Source organism: Coenobita brevimanus, chromosome 86, assembly GCF_032717465.1.
Source record: "Coenobita brevimanus isolate Jiangsu-jjx chromosome 86, ASM3271746v2, whole genome shotgun sequence".
NCBI classification, from domain to species: Eukaryota; Metazoa; Arthropoda; class Malacostraca; order Decapoda; family Coenobitidae; genus Coenobita; species Coenobita brevimanus.
Window position 1 is genome coordinate 28,984,231 of NC_137039.1, and position 18,071 is coordinate 29,002,301.

At 40.7% G+C, this 18,071-nt stretch overlaps 1 protein-coding gene across 2 annotated transcripts in view; it reads right to left on the reverse strand.

The window, feature by feature from the left end:
• Positions 1-1,793: 1,793 nt before the first annotated feature.
• Positions 1,794-18,071, reverse strand: part of LOC145410530 (uncharacterized) — a 192,618-nt gene continuing 176,340 nt past the window's right edge. Inside the window, exon 10 of one of the 2 annotated variants that reach the window (XM_080280643.1) lies at positions 1,794-2,707. In XM_080280643.1, coding sequence (XP_080136769.1) covers positions 2,612-2,707 — 96 coding nt within the window. In that variant the 3' untranslated portion in view covers positions 1,794-2,611. Of the gene's footprint in view, positions 2,711-18,071 lie in introns of both variants that reach the window. The other variant, XM_080280642.1, reaches the window with a different exon arrangement.

The window sequence follows — 18,071 nt, forward strand, 5'->3', positions numbered from 1 at the left end:
TCTCAAGTATGTATATTATCTAGTATGCAATAATAATGATAATATTCCCATTAGTCTCAACAATGATATGGTCATTCGTGGTTTCAAAAGAGCAGAGTCAGAGAGGACTGATGGGTAAATGGCGACGAAGCGAGTATGTATGGACAAAGTATGAGTAAGTATGAACGAAGTATGAGTCAGTATGGGTAAGTATGAACAAAGTATGAGTACGTATGGACAAAGTACGAGTCAGTATGAACCAAGTACGAGTTAGTATATATGAACAAAGTATGAGTAAGTATGAACAAAGTATGAGTATGAACAAAGTATGAGTTAGTATGAACAAAGTATGAGTATGAACAAAGTATGAGTAAGTATGGACAAAATATGAGTCAGTATGAACAAAGTATGAGTTAGTATGAACAAAGTATGAGTAAGTATGAACAAAGTATGGATTAGTATGAGTAGATATTAGTAAACAGAGTTAATATGCGAGCAAAAAATTAAAAAGTATGATGAATCAGTATGATGAGTTAATATGCGTAAGTATGAGTACAAATAAAGTATGGTGAGTTAGTATGAGTAAATATGAAAAAAGTATGACGAGACAGTGTGTGAGTAAATATGAAAAAGCATGATGAGTTAGTATGAGTATGACAAGAAATGCACAGGCTTAAGTTTGACAGGTAAGTATGAATAAAAAATTAGTATGATGGGCTAGTATTAGTAAGTGAATAAATAAGAAAAGTCAGTATGAGTCAGTATGGTAAAATGAGCCAGTGTGAGGAAGTATTTGTCAGTGTGAGGATAAGTCGGTGATGAGTAGGTATGACGGGAAAGTATGAGAAAGGCATGCGTAAATATGAGACTAAGCAAGTATGATGGGTAAATATGGAAGAATAAAAAGTCAGTATGAATGACTAATAAGTATGAGAAAATATATGAATAAGTATGATGGCTTAGTATGAGTAATGTGAATATAATGGTTTGGAAATTATGAACAAGTATGATAAGGAAGTATAAAAGGCTAGTGTGATGAGTAAATTGTGAGTAAACGAAAAGTGTGAGGACACAAGGGATGAATAAGTATGAAGTATGAATAAAAACGGGTAGGAGGAGCTATCAGAGTAAGCCAGGAAATAAGTATGATGGCAAGTGTGAGTAAATAATCAGTAGGTGAATATGAGCATAACAGCAAGTATGATTAGTATGAAGGGGGATTAAATATAGGTAAATGAGAAGAACAGTAAGTCAGTTTGCTTAGTGTAAGTTGTGAGCCAGTATGAGTAAAAGAAAGCAGAGCAAGAGGGTAAGTAGAGCAAGTGTGATCGATAAGTATGAAGAAGCATGACGAGAAGTTAATTTTTTTCCTGTGTTCCAAAATGTAACTTTTTTTTATTTATTTATTTATTTATTTTTTTGGGCTAACTGTCTCATGGAAATTCCTAAATAATGGTATCATGGTGTGTGTGTGTGTGTGTGTGTGTGTGTGTGTGTGTGTGTGTGTGTGTGTGTGTGTGTGTGTGTGTTTTATCAACGAATTTTATCCTCTTCAGCTGACTTTTTTTGGTTCACATTGAAAAACTAAAAACATTCCATGCAGAGAGAGAGAGAGAGAGAGAGAGAGAGAGAGAGAGAGAATGATGATGATGAGAAAATGGTTAATGATGATGGAGAAAATGAATTGAGTGAATAAGAAAAATTGGGAGATGGGGTGATTTAAAAAGAAAATGGAAGACGAAGTAGATGATGAGAGAGAGAGAGAGAGAGAGAGAGAGAGAGAGAGAGAGAGAGTTTACGAAAAATGAGACAGAAAAGGCATGACAAACAGAAAACGGATGGCAAGAGTGGGTAACTGTAGAAAAATAAAATCACCCACCTTCACCACCCTATTTTGCATCCAATACTCACTTAACCGTGAGTTTAATAGTGCTGGTGCGGTCAAGGCGGGCATTTAACCGCAGAAAAAAGCCTCCTTGACCGCAAGACTCAACCAGATATTTTTTTGGCATGGAGGGGGACCTACCTAAATACATTTTCTGGCATTTTAAAATGGAGTTACATACCAAGGTTAGTGATCAAATATACACTTTACTACAACTACTACTTCCCCAAATACTAACTTAGTGAACTAATAAACAAATTTACAAAGGTTAGATTACCAGGCTAATGTCTTCGGGGTTAGTATTGGTTGGTAATTTACTCTACAAATGACAAAATAGTCACAATGTTTTTTTTTTCTTTCTTTCTTTCTACGAGGGTTAGTCAAAGTGTCATAAGTCTGTCCACCTGTAGTTGAGTCACACGAAGCTGGTGGTGGTGGTGGCAGTGACTCGATGGTTGACTCTTGACTCAGGATGTCCTCTTTGGTTGACTCAAATGTCCACTTGCTGGTGCGTCCCCTTCGCTGACGTAAGATGCACTCCTCTGTCGAGTCACCTGTGGCTTCTGAAGTCACTAAACTTTTCACCTGCAGAGCCATGTACGTGCTGATAGGGGCCATGACAATGACTCATGAATATAGTAGGCCCTCTTGTCGAGTCACTGGCCAGCCGGTTGGAGTTACAAGGGTGACTCGCGATTAAGGTGACCCAATTTTTGAGTCGCAGGCGGCCCCCTGATGTCGCCCTTTTTACCAAGTTTTCTCTGACATGACCGTAGACACTAATCCAACGGCGACCAGGGCAGGTGAGCAGACCAGAACAGCCGCACCGTCGGGAGCCCTGGACTGCTGGGGAGACAAAGGGGGGAAGGGGAGCAGAGGGGCAGGGAGGGAGGGAGGGAGGGGAGAGGAAAGAGAAAAAAGACGATTATTCAATAGTTTGCCCCGAGGAAGGTGAACGAGCAGGCAAACGTTCGCCAATCTGCTAGCGCAAAACAAATGCCTAAAAACTCTTGGTGTCTAAAGAAAGGGTTGACACTGGTTGGCACAGCATTCCGTACAGTGAGGGGGGCTGGCTAGAGGTGGGACTGAGTGGTAGTAAAAGTGACGTTAAGTTCTGGTTAGGTTTCTCTCTTTGATTCTGACTGAAGCAAATTTTGGGGATGATGAGAGTGGTCAAGTGCGGTGAGTGAGAGAGAACTGTGAGGCCGCGGTGCGCCCTAGGCCCGTATTTTAGGTGGCATAGGAGACTTCATAACACCTGTTCCTTAGCGATTTATTTTCCATCTTGCACCTTCCTTTCTCTTCCATGTTACGTACTGCAGACCTGTTTACTATAGACACAGTTCGCATCAATCACATACAAGAGGACACCGAGGTACACAACGTGCGGAATAAACAGCAAAGGAAGAGCGCATTAAGAAATCTCTCCAAAGCCACTTAGAATATGACCCCTTGACCTAGCCTAGGGGGACTTACAGCGTACCGTCGCAATACAGGACACACAGCCAGACTCTAGAGCTAATGTCAGGCGGCAAACTCCGGTCACAACACTCACCAAGGAACGTATGCGTGTCAGCTTAGGAGGCTCTCTAGCACTTCTCCCTTAACCATTCATTTCTGGGCATGACACATTAATAATCCCCTGTATGTAGTCTATGCAGTCTGTGTCGTCAATGCATAAATAACATACAGGAGGAGAATAAGGTGGTGTTTTGGTGGTCCTAGGCTCATTTGAACGTGGCTTCCTCCTGCAGTCTACCACCCTCGTTGCAAGGATAGAGGGGGAACTGAAGGACATTTGTATAACAGGGTTGCAAAGCCCTCCATTTACTGTGTACCGGTGCAGCCACGTGGAAGCATCCCTCTCGAGAAAAAAAAAAAAATCAAAACAAATCGCCAAGGAAAGGGTGCCAAAAAGCCTCCTGAAGCTGACGAGAATACGACCTTTTAGAAGCACTCAGACGTCACCCTTTGGAAGACGGGGTGCCAGGCAGGGTCTATATATATGTGGACTGCCAGCAAGCCAGCCATTTGATGATGCTACCGTCAAGGAGTATACATGCACTTAACCAACCTTCAATCCGCTGACGTATTTTAAGATGCTTATTCTGATTACAAACAGACGACGTTATTTAGCTCTGAAGTGACTTTTGGAACTGGAGGGGTTAGATATGGCCTTAAATCACTCCTTCAATACTAATGTTGAATAAAATCGTCTGGGCATAACAAGAATAATAACAAATCCTCGAAGTGAAGGGGATAACCTCCTTCATTCTCTCCATGTATTTTCTAGTTTTGCTGCTGCCAGGTGATATTTATTCAGCTTTGACGAGACTATTCTAGCTGGAGGGTTTAGGTACAACCTTCATTAACTTTTGCAAAATGGAGAGATTAGGTACAGCTTTCTATAACCCAGCTGGAGAAGATTCATACAACCTACACTAACTGTCTCAAACTGCAAGGGTTAGACACAGCCTTCAATAGCTCATTCACTACTACCGGTCCTTCCAAAGTAGAATATAATCGACTGGTGTTAGTGAGACGAAAACAAAAGGTACATCACCTGATTGAACCACCGTAAGTCCCGTGAAGCATTTTCATATTTTCTTCTTGCTATCTCCAGACAGTTTTAATCAGAGATCTTTCGAATGGGAGAGGTGAGCTATAACCTTAATTAACCGATTCGCTGCTTCCAGGGACGCCTTCACATGATGGCACTGATATACCCATATAGTATGGCTCCACTGCCTGGGTATACAAATGTCCTACACTCTATAAGGGAGCTCCTGGACTGCAGGAGGAGGGTCACTTCAGCCTGCAGTTCACTGTCAAACAATTACACAGCTCTGGACCCCTTCAATCCGACGATGCATTTTCATACTTATTCTTTTAATGCCCTCACAATTTGTTAAACTTTGAACAGACCTCAAGTAGTGATGGGATTAATGAAGACTATACAGTATATAACTCCTCCAGTCTGAAGTCTCTCCAAAGATAAACAAACTGGAGCAGGCGTAGCAATAACAAAATCAGAATAGGTCACTGGAGTGCAGTGGTTAAGTCGTTCAGCTGGGTGACATACATTTACGTTTTATCCTTGCTAACACTACACAATTGTATTCAGCTTTGGGGACACGTCTTGTATTGAAGAATCACGGTATATAACCCCTCCAAATGGAACAGTCTACGCTAAGGAGAATAATATCGTCTAGAGATAGCAAAATAAAACAAAAATCCATCCTCAGAATGAGGGATATCCTTTTTCTATGCTTCCTAAATTCAGGTGACATTAATTACCTTTAGTGGAACCTCATACACTGTAGCTAAGGACAAATGAAGGCTGTATCTAGTGTCTACAGCTCCAAAAATCTCTCCTAAATTAATAAAAGAGTCTAGCAGAAGCAAGTACATGATCAGAAAAATAGTTATGTGAATAATTATATATTCTATTCTCGATACACAAAACTGACTTTCTTCAACTTAGGGCAGAGCAGTAGCAGTGAAGGGGTACATGAAGGCTGTACCTAACCTTCCCAGTTAGGCTTAAATCTGTCTTGAGGCAGCCTGAGAAAAAATAGTTTATCATCACACTGTTAATCTTTCCATTGCAGACGGAGCTTTCTTTTCTGTTCTTGTCACCACCCAGCAAATTTTTTCAACTCATGACACATCTCCAGCAGTGAAGGGATGAATGAAGGTTCTAATCTCTCAATTCAAAGAGTCTTCTAAGCTTAACAAAATCGTCTGGAGGCAGCGAGAATAAGAGAAACACGTCATCAGATTGAAGGGGCTAAAGGGGGGCCCATTTTGTGATACTGTGATCGTTCAACTAAAAAAATGCAAAGGTTAAAACCACAGCCACGCAAAAGCACCGAGACACAACATTTTAATAGTAATATATATAGATATTTATGACCAACTGGGGCCTCTACGTTCAACCTCCCGCAAAACACAACGAACAACACAAAGCCTCCAAGATTACGTTGCAAGTGTGCGTTGAAGTGTAAATGATTTTTATATATTTCATGGATTTTTTTTCCTCTGCTGGTCTCTCACTTCCAAAAAAAGTTTTAAAAAATCATGGTACTTCCTCCGTCTGCCCCACAAAAATAAAGGGTGACTTCGGAATTACCTGAAAAAATAGTTTTGTGATTTTTTTCCTTTATCCAGTGCATGACTCTTTGATAAATTGGCTTTAGTTATTTAAGAGGGTTTTTTTCATTTACTTTTCTTTCCCACAGGGATCATGGCAACTCTCTATATTAATGACTTTTTAGAACAATATTATACTGCATTCTTCTCTTCGCTTGGAGAGAGAAAAATATCTGAATGATGTAAAAATTTTAATAGGAGAGAGAGAGAGAGAGAGAGAGAGAGAGAGAGAAATATACTTTAAAGTGAAAAGAAATACAAAGATTAACTCAACATCTTGCAGTTTAACAAGATTACTCTCAAAATAACATCTTTTCCAAACATCTCTTCAAGTTCAGTCCTCTTTCCGCTCAAACCATGGGAGAAGGACAGCATAAATCCTCTAAATACCTTGATTAAAACTCTGAACCATGAAACTCAAATTCTAAAAGATAGATTTTTTTTTTTTGGGGGGGGGAGGGGGGGGGGGAGTACTGTGGGATTATGGGGTCAATTTTGGATTATCTGGAGCAGCTTTCAATTTTACGGATTTGGTTTTGCCTAAAGTAGTTAAATGTTGCCATGACCCCCCATCAGCCTTCCATTACTTCTTAATTAATCCCTTAATGATGCCTCCATTAATATCCAGAAGCTGCCTGAAGTACAACGGACCTATGCTGCCAAAACCAGATGCTTCGCTGTTGACAAATGTACGACTGAGATCAATAATTCCTTTACACTCTAGAAATGGTAAAAACCCAATGAATTCACGATGCATGAAGAAATAATGGACCATAATTACACTCCAGCAGTCAACAGAGGCTTTACACCAGGGGTGGGGAACCTTTCTCCTATTAGCGGCCATTAGGATATTTTTAACATCATTCGCGGGCCATACAAAATTATCAACTTAAAGTCAACTGAAGCCCCGGTACATAATATATATATATATATATATATATATATATATATATATATATATATATATATATATATATATATATATATATTCGTTCATGAGTTTATGAAACTGTATTTATGCACTGCCTCGCGGGCCTGATCAAATGGTCTTGCGGGCCTTACACGGCCAGGAGGCCGGACGTTCCCCACCCCTGCTTTACACCATCCTAAAGAAAGAGGTTCAAATCACGCTTTATTAATTTGAAATACCAGAAGTGTAAATGAACCACAAATTTCACCCGCACAACTACGGTAACAGATCCTTTACACTGCATCGAAAATGCGCTAAAACCTATTAAATCATCCTAAAGTACTGTGTGATATTAAAGCAATAATGAAGGATATAAATCTTGCTGCATTTGTCCTGAACCCCAGATGTATACAGTAACCGCTGACTAGGACTGTTCGTTAGTGGTTTATTGTTCTTTTCCATGTGTTAGAATCTTAAGTCATTTTCCTAGCCTAACCTGTAAGATCTAAGAGTGTGCAGTGCTGTAAGGGTAACTTCGAATTATTAGTTTGGAGCCCATGGTGTGTATAAGGAACACTGACTCAATTGCACAAAACTGGTGGACATGTTCCAATCTCCATTCTCTACCGTTTCTCTACTTGCTGTCCCACTGTCTTGCTTATATGCATGTTCACTGCAGTGTATACTTTTACTGATACCCATTCTCAGTGTTCCATGATTTTCTTCAAAATCTGATATGTGTGTGTCAAAGCTGAATTACCTAAATTTGTTACTCATAGGTTTGCAAGATAACAATTTGTAATTAAGTTTCTGTACGAAATTACTGCTCTCTCCTATATTTGTAATCTGCCACCTCAAGACACATGTACAATATCGCATTTATGCCTTACTGTACACCTGTAAATGCGTTTACGCTGATTTCGGTTTTAAGTCGTTATCTCTTCCCAGGGTTGACAAAATGCAAATAAGTATCTGACATGTATGCACGAACCGAATTCTGCTGCTTCTTATAAATTTTACAGTATTTTCCTTTTTGAAATGCAGCAACGCTTTGGTCAAGATTTTATCCAAACTTCTATACCACGTGATTTTTGTACACAGCAGCATCTACACCCCAGCGAGTGAAATTTAGCAACTTACTATCATGTATGAAGAATCTCAATTTTCCTTGAACATTTCCCTCTCTCTAGACAGCCCGTAAACTTCCCTCCTCCTTCATATGGGACAACAGGATCTCTTTTTTTATTAATTATTAGCCATCTCACACGCCTTATGTACCCTTTTCTATTTCTTTCTGGCTAATGTTAAATAATCTGATTCGCCTATGATTAAATCCAAACACCAAAATGTTTGATAAGAGAGATTTGCACGCAAGTAATCTCTAACAGTGAAACGTAGCTTGAATCTTCCTCTTAAGCTCAAGGCAGGCAGACTACAATAGAGCATAATGATAAAAATTAAATAAAAGTAAATGTGAGGAATAGTTGGTGAAGCTTGGCCACGGTAATTCATGACATATAAGGGTACGTAGATGATCCATTACCAGTGGAAGGTTGAGTGGGTGAGACAAAACTTGGAACTTGAGTTCTCTATTTTCTTTAACGTTTCGGGCAACACGAAACTCATCTTCAGTGAGTCTAAAGATGGGTTCTGTGGAGCCAAAAACGATAGAGAAAGCTCTTGCTTACGTCTCTCTCCCACCCAATATACAAGGGTAAGTGACCGGCATACCCCCACTGTGGCACCACATGATGGAAGCCAACCAGCTGCCTCTTTGGAATCTAGACCAATACCAGCAAGACCCGTGACTGTCACTCCGACTGAAGCGCTAAACCACGACACCACCAGGCGTCATGGGTGTGAAGAGATAAAACTGAAGCAGCTTCATGTAACGTTCTGCAATTTTCGGATGCAAACATAAAAAAAAAAAAAAAAAGAAAGTTGCTCAAGCTACAAAGGTTCCTGAAAAGGTGTTGCCAAAAAGTACGAACTAAAATTCTTTGCTACATATATTGCAAACAGAAATGCTGCACAACTTGAAAACTGTTCCTGCAATATATTGCATATCCGAATGTTGACAATGTAAGAAATAAAAAGATGCTTTAACTAAAAATATTACTACAGTATGTTGTGCGCAAAAAATGATACTGAAGAATCTTCTGCAACACATGCTGAGAAGTTGTACACAAAACCAGAAGATGATGCTGAAAACTGTTGCTTGAAGTAAAAAAAAAAATGCACAGTGTAAAAAGCCGTCTAGGAATGGTGCACGGATAAGAGAAAAAGTTTCACGAAAATGACTATATGAACTGAAAAATGTTGCATGAAGTGGAAGGATTTGTTGAAAAATGTAGCAGAAACTAAGAAAAAAAAAGTTTCTGAATAATACTGAAAATGCGTTGCACGAAAAAAAAAAAAAGGTTTTGTTCAGGCTTTGCAAATCAGGCAAGAATAACATGCAGTGGCCATACACATGCAAGGCTGCTGATCTGCACACGTTCTCATGCACAGTCATTCAATCACCAGGCTGGAGTGTCTGATATCTACACATTTTTGAATGCCTGATTAGAGTCGCCAGAGTAACAAGCCTTAACCAAAATAATAAATAAAAAATATAAGTAAATAAAGTCTACTCTCGCAAATTCGAATAAATGATGGCTTAATCCAGGTATTGCTAACCCTTTCACTACCAGCATATAACTATCTAGGGCAAGAACTGATAACACACGGATAATTGTGCATTTCTGACCCTTTAAAAGACCAAATAAGCTAAATTTGTTCACATCTGCAAAAAGGATAATAGAATTTCTTCCTCAGCTGGCTATTATCGTTTAGTTTTAACACTGACTTAAATATTTGGGTGTTTCTAGAAACAAAATTGGTGAGGGTTTACAATAACACATGCATACATGAAAACTCAAAACACATACACACAGGCAGACAGGGAGAAGCTGATATCGGTACTTGAGTAAGTCTACGCAGATTTTCTAAGCCAAAGGAAGGTTTTAAGTGCACACACGAAAATCTATCCAGAAATCGGCGCCCAAGGTATGCCCGACTGTTAAGCTTTTGCCCAGCGGAGAGTACAGTGTTACTTCGTGCAACTGTGTGTCAGGTCGCATCCACACCAAATGCTTCCTGGTGTGGACGGCTGCGAGCATAATCTGTATCACTGTAACCACTAGAAGTTCTTGTCTGCACCCACCTGTGTCCAGTGGAGCCACTTCTATGGGGTAAAGTGATGCAAAACTCATACCCACAGACACTAGGGCCGACAAGCATCTGGGTTGGACGCAACCTTAGGAAGCTGTGAGAGGCCATCATAAGTAACACATGGAGGTCACTGTCTATGGCTATATTTTCAATATGTTTACAAATTTGCGCCATTTTTCCCCCTTTCCCTTCTTAATATGGAGTGCGCCGCAGGTGACACTTCAGAGGGTGTATATTTTGAGACTACAGCGGGGTACATTCTTACGCATCTGAGGTGGAGGCGTGTTGTCACTTCAGGCAGCTTCTTTCCGTGTTGTCATTCACGTAAGGGTAACACAGATACTGATGGATCACTGCGAGTATTAAGTTAGTCCCTGTGAGTTAGTGAGGATGCACCAGATGTGGCTAGTTAAGACAAGGCCGGTGTTGACTGATTACTGAGCACGTGAAGGTTTAGTTAAGGCGAGTCAGTTAAACAGCAGTTCATCTCCACAAGTTATTTACAGTGAAAAAACTTCAACTCAACTTTAATCTTAGGACTCTGTAGGTAAACACTGCAGTCTAAGACTTCTCTCATGCGGGTTGCTTGTCCAACCAGAAGTAAACGCTCTAAGGCGCTAGGACACACTCAGTCTTAAGGTGAGTGTTCTGGACAACTTAGGAGGTTAACCAGCATCTCTTCCTTACCAGTTTATTTGTGCATCTACCACCTCAATGTTCTCGTTTATGTTCTTTATACAATCTAGGTCGTTATGAAGGAGATATAAATAACACAGAGAACAGCAAGGTGTCGTATGCAAAATAAATCTTCACGGAAGGGGTGCCAGGAAGCCTCTTAAGCTGCCGAGAATACTACCTTAAGTTATAGTAATAGCATATTCTAAGAGCAAGACATGAGATGATGTGAGACTCACTACTAGCTACTCAACTAGTATAAGACCCATAATCTGGGAGAATCACACTTAAAAAGTATCGAGTTGAATTAAAAATGGCCAATGTACTGGGTTCTCAGTTTTGCCTACTCTTGTTGTGACATTCAAAACTCTTCTGAAAGAGAAAATATATATGATTGATTTACTGCAAGAGGCGAGAATTACTCTTTTTTAAACAGCTCATCATATTATGTATTAAGGAAATACTGCTTGAGGTAATTTAGCTTACTGATTTACAAAGGTATGAGTAGAAATAAAAACAATTGCCAGCTAATAACATCAGGTACCCAAAGCCCATAAATATGTCTAGTGAGAGGACAAAGAGTGGAGGAGTGTGTGGCAGCGAGGTGTGTATCAAGGCGTCCATCAGAGGGTCCCAGAACCTTCTTTACCAGGGGTGGGATTCCCGGAACACACTTTACGATCGATTCCCTGTCGCAGCTTATATTTACGTTGGCAGGAAGGACTAGCGTACATGCTCACACGACAGGGAGTTGATCGTAATTTTATCTCTGTGAATCTCAGCCCAGTCCATCTTGGTGAGAGGGAGTGATGGTGGCTCGGGTCCGGGCAGGAGAGGTGCAGTGTGGGGCGGCTGGCGCGATGGACAGGCCAAGAAGACTGAGGCAGCATAATGAAGACTGAGCCAGCATAATAAAGGACTTGGGCGCCATAATAAAGACTGAGGCGCCATCACAAAGACTGAGGCAGCATTATATGACCACTGTAAGTGGTGGTGACTTCCTCACCGACTCGTTTAACAAGAAAGGGTTACGGTGCTGAGGGCCGTGGCACAGGAGGCTTCCCAGCACCTCTTCCTTGGCCATTTACTTTGCATTATCACACCTTAACATTCCCTTGTGTGTCAATTACTTCGTCTTGATCAAAAGACACAAATCTGCATCAGTAACACACAAGAGGACATTCAGGTCCAACGTGCAGAATAAACCGCCATGGAAGAGGTGTTACGAACTCTCCGAAGCCACTTACAATACCACCGTGAGGCAGGTGGTGGAGACAGGTCATGGGGGCCGCGGCTGCCTCCTGACCGAGTGATGCTGTGAAGCTTTACGGGATAAACTGGTTGTTGCGATGTTCTCAGATTAGGGGTCTTACATGTGTGTGTAACTACCCATTTGCTAGTTAGCTGCTGTAGCCGGGCAGACGCTGGCTACTGCAAGCTCGCCGCGTTAGTCATGGTGGGGACAGTCCGTGTGAGGTTTAGTTAATGCATGAAGTCAACTAGTTTGTTTTGACATAAATCTGACTTGGTTGCACTCCAAAGGTCATTCCACTGAGCTACATACCATTAGTCAACTAGTTTGTTTTGACATAAATCTGACTTGTTGCAGGTCATTCCACTGAGCTACATACCACTATCACTATGACTATGACTATGAAACACTCACTGTGGTGCCGCCGTATACTGAGTACCCGGACGTCGAGTTTTCAGTTGTTGGGGGCCAAATGTGAGGGGTGGCCTGAGGCACAGGCAGCACCTAGACAAAAACACTCAGCTTTTTCTCCCGACTCATAAAATGTGGGCACAATTTTTTTGTTTTACCTATGTATAGTCAAGTCTGGACCTTCTTGAACGAATGCGGCATACAATGAGGTTTAATTCTTAGCTTTTTTTTAACAGATAACTTCAAAGAAAAGTTGTCTCGAGACAGATGTTTTGCATTAGCCGACTGGCGAAAACACGGGCACATTAGTTTATTTATTTGAGTTGAAGGAAAGTATGTGTATAATGTGTGCCACACTCACAGTTCAGAGAATAACTGGTCTCCTGTGCACCAGAGAAAAGAGCAAAGTTTGTGAGTGGCTGATGTGTGGGCGAAGCAGGAGAGGAACAGCAGTCACGTACGTCACCAGGCTCCAGGCGATGACCCTTCCCCAACCCCCTCACCCAGCCTGACTCAACCTCACCCCTTCTGATTCACCATCGCCCTTTCTTACTCAACCTAACCCTTCCCCACTCGCTCTAACCCTTCCTAACTCAACCTAACTATTCCTGACTCAGCCTAACCCTTCCTAACTTATTCAACCTATTCTGACTCATCCTCACACCTGACTCACCAATAACCCTCCTGACTCAGCTTCATCCCTCCTGACACGCATCTCATCTTTCCTGACTTAGAATTCAACTCCCTTACCTCTCTTAACTCATTTCCCTTTACTCAGTCTGTCTCATTTCTCCCCACTCATCTCAGCTGCTCCGATTTTCATTCTCTCCCTCTCTCACTCTGACTCCTTTTCTTCTGACTCACTCTTCATCTCCCTTGACTTCCTCCACCTCTCCCTTGATTCCTCCTTCCCGTCTTCGACTCTTCCCTACTTTCCTCCACACCTCCTGTCTTCATACCAGTGCCATTCACTCCTACCTCTTCTATCCAGGTATCTCCACACCTGACATCTTTAAGCACCCCTCCACTTTACACCTGTCACCCCTCTCCCCCCACTCTTCCTTTTTCACCCCTCTCCCCCTTCTATTTCTTCTTCACTCCTCTCCCCCTACCCTTCCTTCTCCCCTACCCTCCTCCACTCCCCTACTCCCATTTACCCCCAACTCCTTCCCCTCCGTACCTCCACATCACCTAATTTTAACTTATACTTCCCTACTTCTAGCATCTTCTTTTGTTTGAAGCCATTTGTTTGATCCTATAACGGAGGGCATGCACCTCTCTTAAGTAACTGAAACACGTACAGTCACGGACGAAGGTTGAGCTACTCTCCACTGCATCTACCTCGAAATTATGGGGTACGTTTATCATTTCTCCCCGGCGCATCGCATCAAGGAGTATCATGGGTGGCTAGAGAAACATACCAAGCCTCTCTCAGCTTGGGAATATTAACCGGCAGAGAAAAGAGAAGAGGTGAAATATTAGGTCATCTTTTTGTCCTCCCTGTGTTAAGCAGAACAGGTAAAATATCAGGTGAACTTTATGTCCACGACTGTAATCCATTATCATCTCAAAAGGCCGTATCTTCGTCAGTTTAGAAGGCTCCTCGGCACCTCTTCCTTAGCGAGTTCTTGGAATATTAAATTAATCTCTAATATGACGCAAACACTTCTCTATATATCAACACAGGCTGGATATATAAAAAAAAAAACTTAATGAGCATATCAATAAATCACATACAGATATAAACTGGTATGGAAGAAGTCTGATGGAACCTCCTTAACTGACGGGAATGCAGTCTTAAAGACCGTGTAATTAAAGACTGCGCAACTAAAAGCCACGTGATGACAGACTGTGTAATAAAAAACCATGCACTTAAAGACTGCGTAATTTAAGGCCGTGCAGTTAAAGACCGCGTATTTAAACTGAGACCAGTTAGGTGTGGACCCTCCTACAAGTATCTGACGGTCATTAAAAAGCAGTGATGACCTCTGACCCCTGAGCATCACTGCTGACTACACTCTGCTTTGGGGGAAGCAGGCTGATAACATACATTACAAGGTTAAAACAGGTCAGAGAAAACAGTCATGTCCTGCACAATGTCTGCCTCTGATCATTGCCTCTAACCTTTGACTGCTCTACTCATACACCAAAATCGAATCACTTCTTCCCATCCCTCCACATACTACATTTCCCAAGTTTTATCTAAATCGGGTCAGGCAGTCATGAGATAACACTCCAACATGAACTATGACCTTGACTCGTGGCCTTGATCATCAGTCAATCTGCACCAATTTTCAACCACTTCTACCCTGACCTAAGCACAACCCACGTGCCAATTTATAACCAAATCGGGTCATGCCCTCATGAAATATTTCGTTAATAAATTTACAACGATACACATTTACGCACATAAAAACAATCGATCACAACGGGTACTCCTTCGGCATCGCTAATTACAAATGATCCAAAAATTGCAGTTAAAAATATCAGGGGCCTGTACACGCTTTTGCACTCTCAGTTTTAGTATATCGTAAGAAAATGATGCCCCTTTATCTTATCTGACTCTGGTGGCAGGCTGGGAACCACGTGAGTTCTGTGACAAACGTTAGCCTAATATTTCACCTCTTCGAATCACCTATTTTTTTTTTTTTTTTTTTTCTGGCAGATATTCCTATGCTAATGGAAGTTTGGTATAGTTTTCTGTTTATAGATTATTGTCAGACCCTCGTATGGGAAGGCCTGGAAACCTCTTAGTCAATGAGTTGCTGAAGAATCGTCACTGAGTTACTGAAGTTACCGAATTTTTAAAAAAGCCCTCTGCAGCCTACTAGAATCTCGAGGGAAGTTACAAGTTTTTTAAGACCACTCTAGATGATCTCTCGAGGCACTTTCGTTTACAGACCTTTCAGGGTCCTTTCTAGGCTCTTTTTGGCTAAGAGCACTCAAGGGTCTACAGCAAACAGTTTTGCTGTTATAGTTCTCTTTGACTTGATGTATTTGGGGGGAAAGTGACATAAATACCTTAAGTGTGAATATAGCACATGCAGTGGAAGAGTTGGCAAACTCGTCCCTAATTGTACCCCTCCCTATTCCTTCCCCCCCCCTCTGTCTCCCTCGCTCATACACACCTACCCACACCCCTCCTACACCCCCCCCCCGACCCCGCCATCTCTCTCCTACCTCTCCTCCCCTCACCCTTCCTGACATTAAAATCGCCTGCCCATCCTTCTTAGTCTTCTCAAGACTGCATCTTCCTTCATTACAGCGTCCTAACCAACTATCTAACCATCTAACTTAATAAATTTATCCACACTCTAACAATCTCCTTGTCCCCAATATCATATCCACCTATCTGACCATCTAACTATCCACTGACACCACTCAAGCCAACACTGACCAGTTTTGATCGCTAAGTCCACATAATCTAACCACATTCTAACATTCCCCAAGCCACACCTACGTAATTTTTGAACATTAATTTGAAAGTCTAACCGTATAACAAGCAATCTAACAAACTATCTAACAACAGCCTAACACCCCGTCATTTTTTGAACACTGAATTGAAAGTATAGGTAGGACATCTAGGAAACCATCTAACCACAAGCTAACATTCCACAATTCGCCCCTTCGTCATCGTCCTAACATCTAACTAATCTTCTAACCATCTAACAACAGCCTAACACTCCCCAAGCCACCCCTGTCATTTTTTTTTTCAATGCAAATTTCAGAATCTACGTTTGTACTGATTAAAATACTGGCAGCAACAGTTGGAGAAAGAGAAAGTAAATCTATGCATGATTCCTCTGTATTATCTCTGGACATAAGCAACATTCCCCCTGCTCAATGTTCATGCAAAGTTTTATATCTATACGTAACAAGTGTAGGAAACTGCAGATTTTTAACAATGCCAAAAGAAGACTTGTTTCAGACAGTATATATATGCACAAGATTCAAATGTATATATATGGATATTTACTGAGATGGTTACATGGAGATATTAATTAGGTTGAGGTCAGGTGTCACACTCTTAACTGTGATTTTCCCACATCATGCATCTGTAAAATGAGAGTAGCACCTAGAATAGTAGCCACCTAAGTTCCATGTTCACCTAAGTTTTTATAAGGTCACCTAATATTTTTTTTCTAAACATCGACATGAAACCTGAAAAAATATATAATAACCACCTATGTTTTTTGGTCACCTAAATTCTTAAAAATTGCCACATAAAACCTAACCATGTAAATAATCACTTAAGTTTTTGGGTTACCTAATATTTTTTTTTCCAACTTCGACATGAAGCCTGAAATGTAAACAACTACCCAGGTTCTTTGGTCATAAAAATGTTAAAATCATTGATATGAACTCTGACAGTGTAAATAGCCAGCTAAGTTTTTTTGATAAGCTTCTTTTAATAACAGACATGACACTATTATATAAAAATTTATCACACGTTCAAAATACATAGCATAATTACCTAGTTTTATGGTCACTTAAGCTTTCTATTTTTTTCTCTTTACTTAAATCTTTAGGTCAACATCAAACCTGTAAATGTAAATATGTTCTCTCAGGTGTTCAATTTAAATATATAAAAAACACACCTTACACCTTTCAAATATTTGTAAATGGCTCTAAAACCAATAATCTCACCTACACTAACATCAACAATAATATAAATCCCTCAGACGTTCACTATAGTTTTTTCACCTTAACTTGATGCAGATTTCGTCCTTTTGCTGCTTATTTCACGTACCTCAGTGTCAGAAAGAGGCAATGCTATGGCTTCACATCCTTTCCACAGCATTTTCTCGTGACTTAGCATTTATTGCTATAACTCAGCATTCACGACTGAGAGATTGCGATTTTTTTCCAAGTTAGAGTAAAAGATGTGTATGTCTTAAAACCTCTTATATGCAAAAAAGAAAAAATGTAAGAGGTCATTTTTTTGATGTAACAGTAAGCCTGATTTATTCATACACATACAAATCTTTCATGCGTTCAACTTGCCCCCACGTACCAAATTGCCCACACCGCTATTTTTATCATACTCTCTTCACTTTAACTTGGCCTAAAACTGCCACCTCTCTATCTTGAATATCGAGCTGTAACACATGATTAGCACTCGAATAGGATGCTAGTCACAAAGAAATGCTATGGAAAGGACGCAGAGCCATAGTGCTCCCTTGTTCTGCCACAAAACTAAGTGAAATAAGGTGCAAAAGGACGAACATCTGGCGCCAAATTAGAGTGAAATACAATATAGAAGAAAATGGCAGAGGTACCTAAAAAAGTGACCAAAAACAGTGAACTAATTACACCAAAAGATAATCCTCAATGAGCCACCAAAGATAATACTCAGGATATTTAATTTACACTTAATCCACGCATCCTATCTCTCACACATCACTGCTTCACGCATCCTATCTCTCACACATCACTGTTTCACGCATCCTATCTCTCACACATCACTGTTTCACGTATCCTATTTCTCACTCATCACTGTTTCACGCATCCTATCTGTCACACATCACTGTTTCATCACTTACATTACCTTCACAGTCGTCCAAAGCAGTCACTTACACACACCAACCAACACC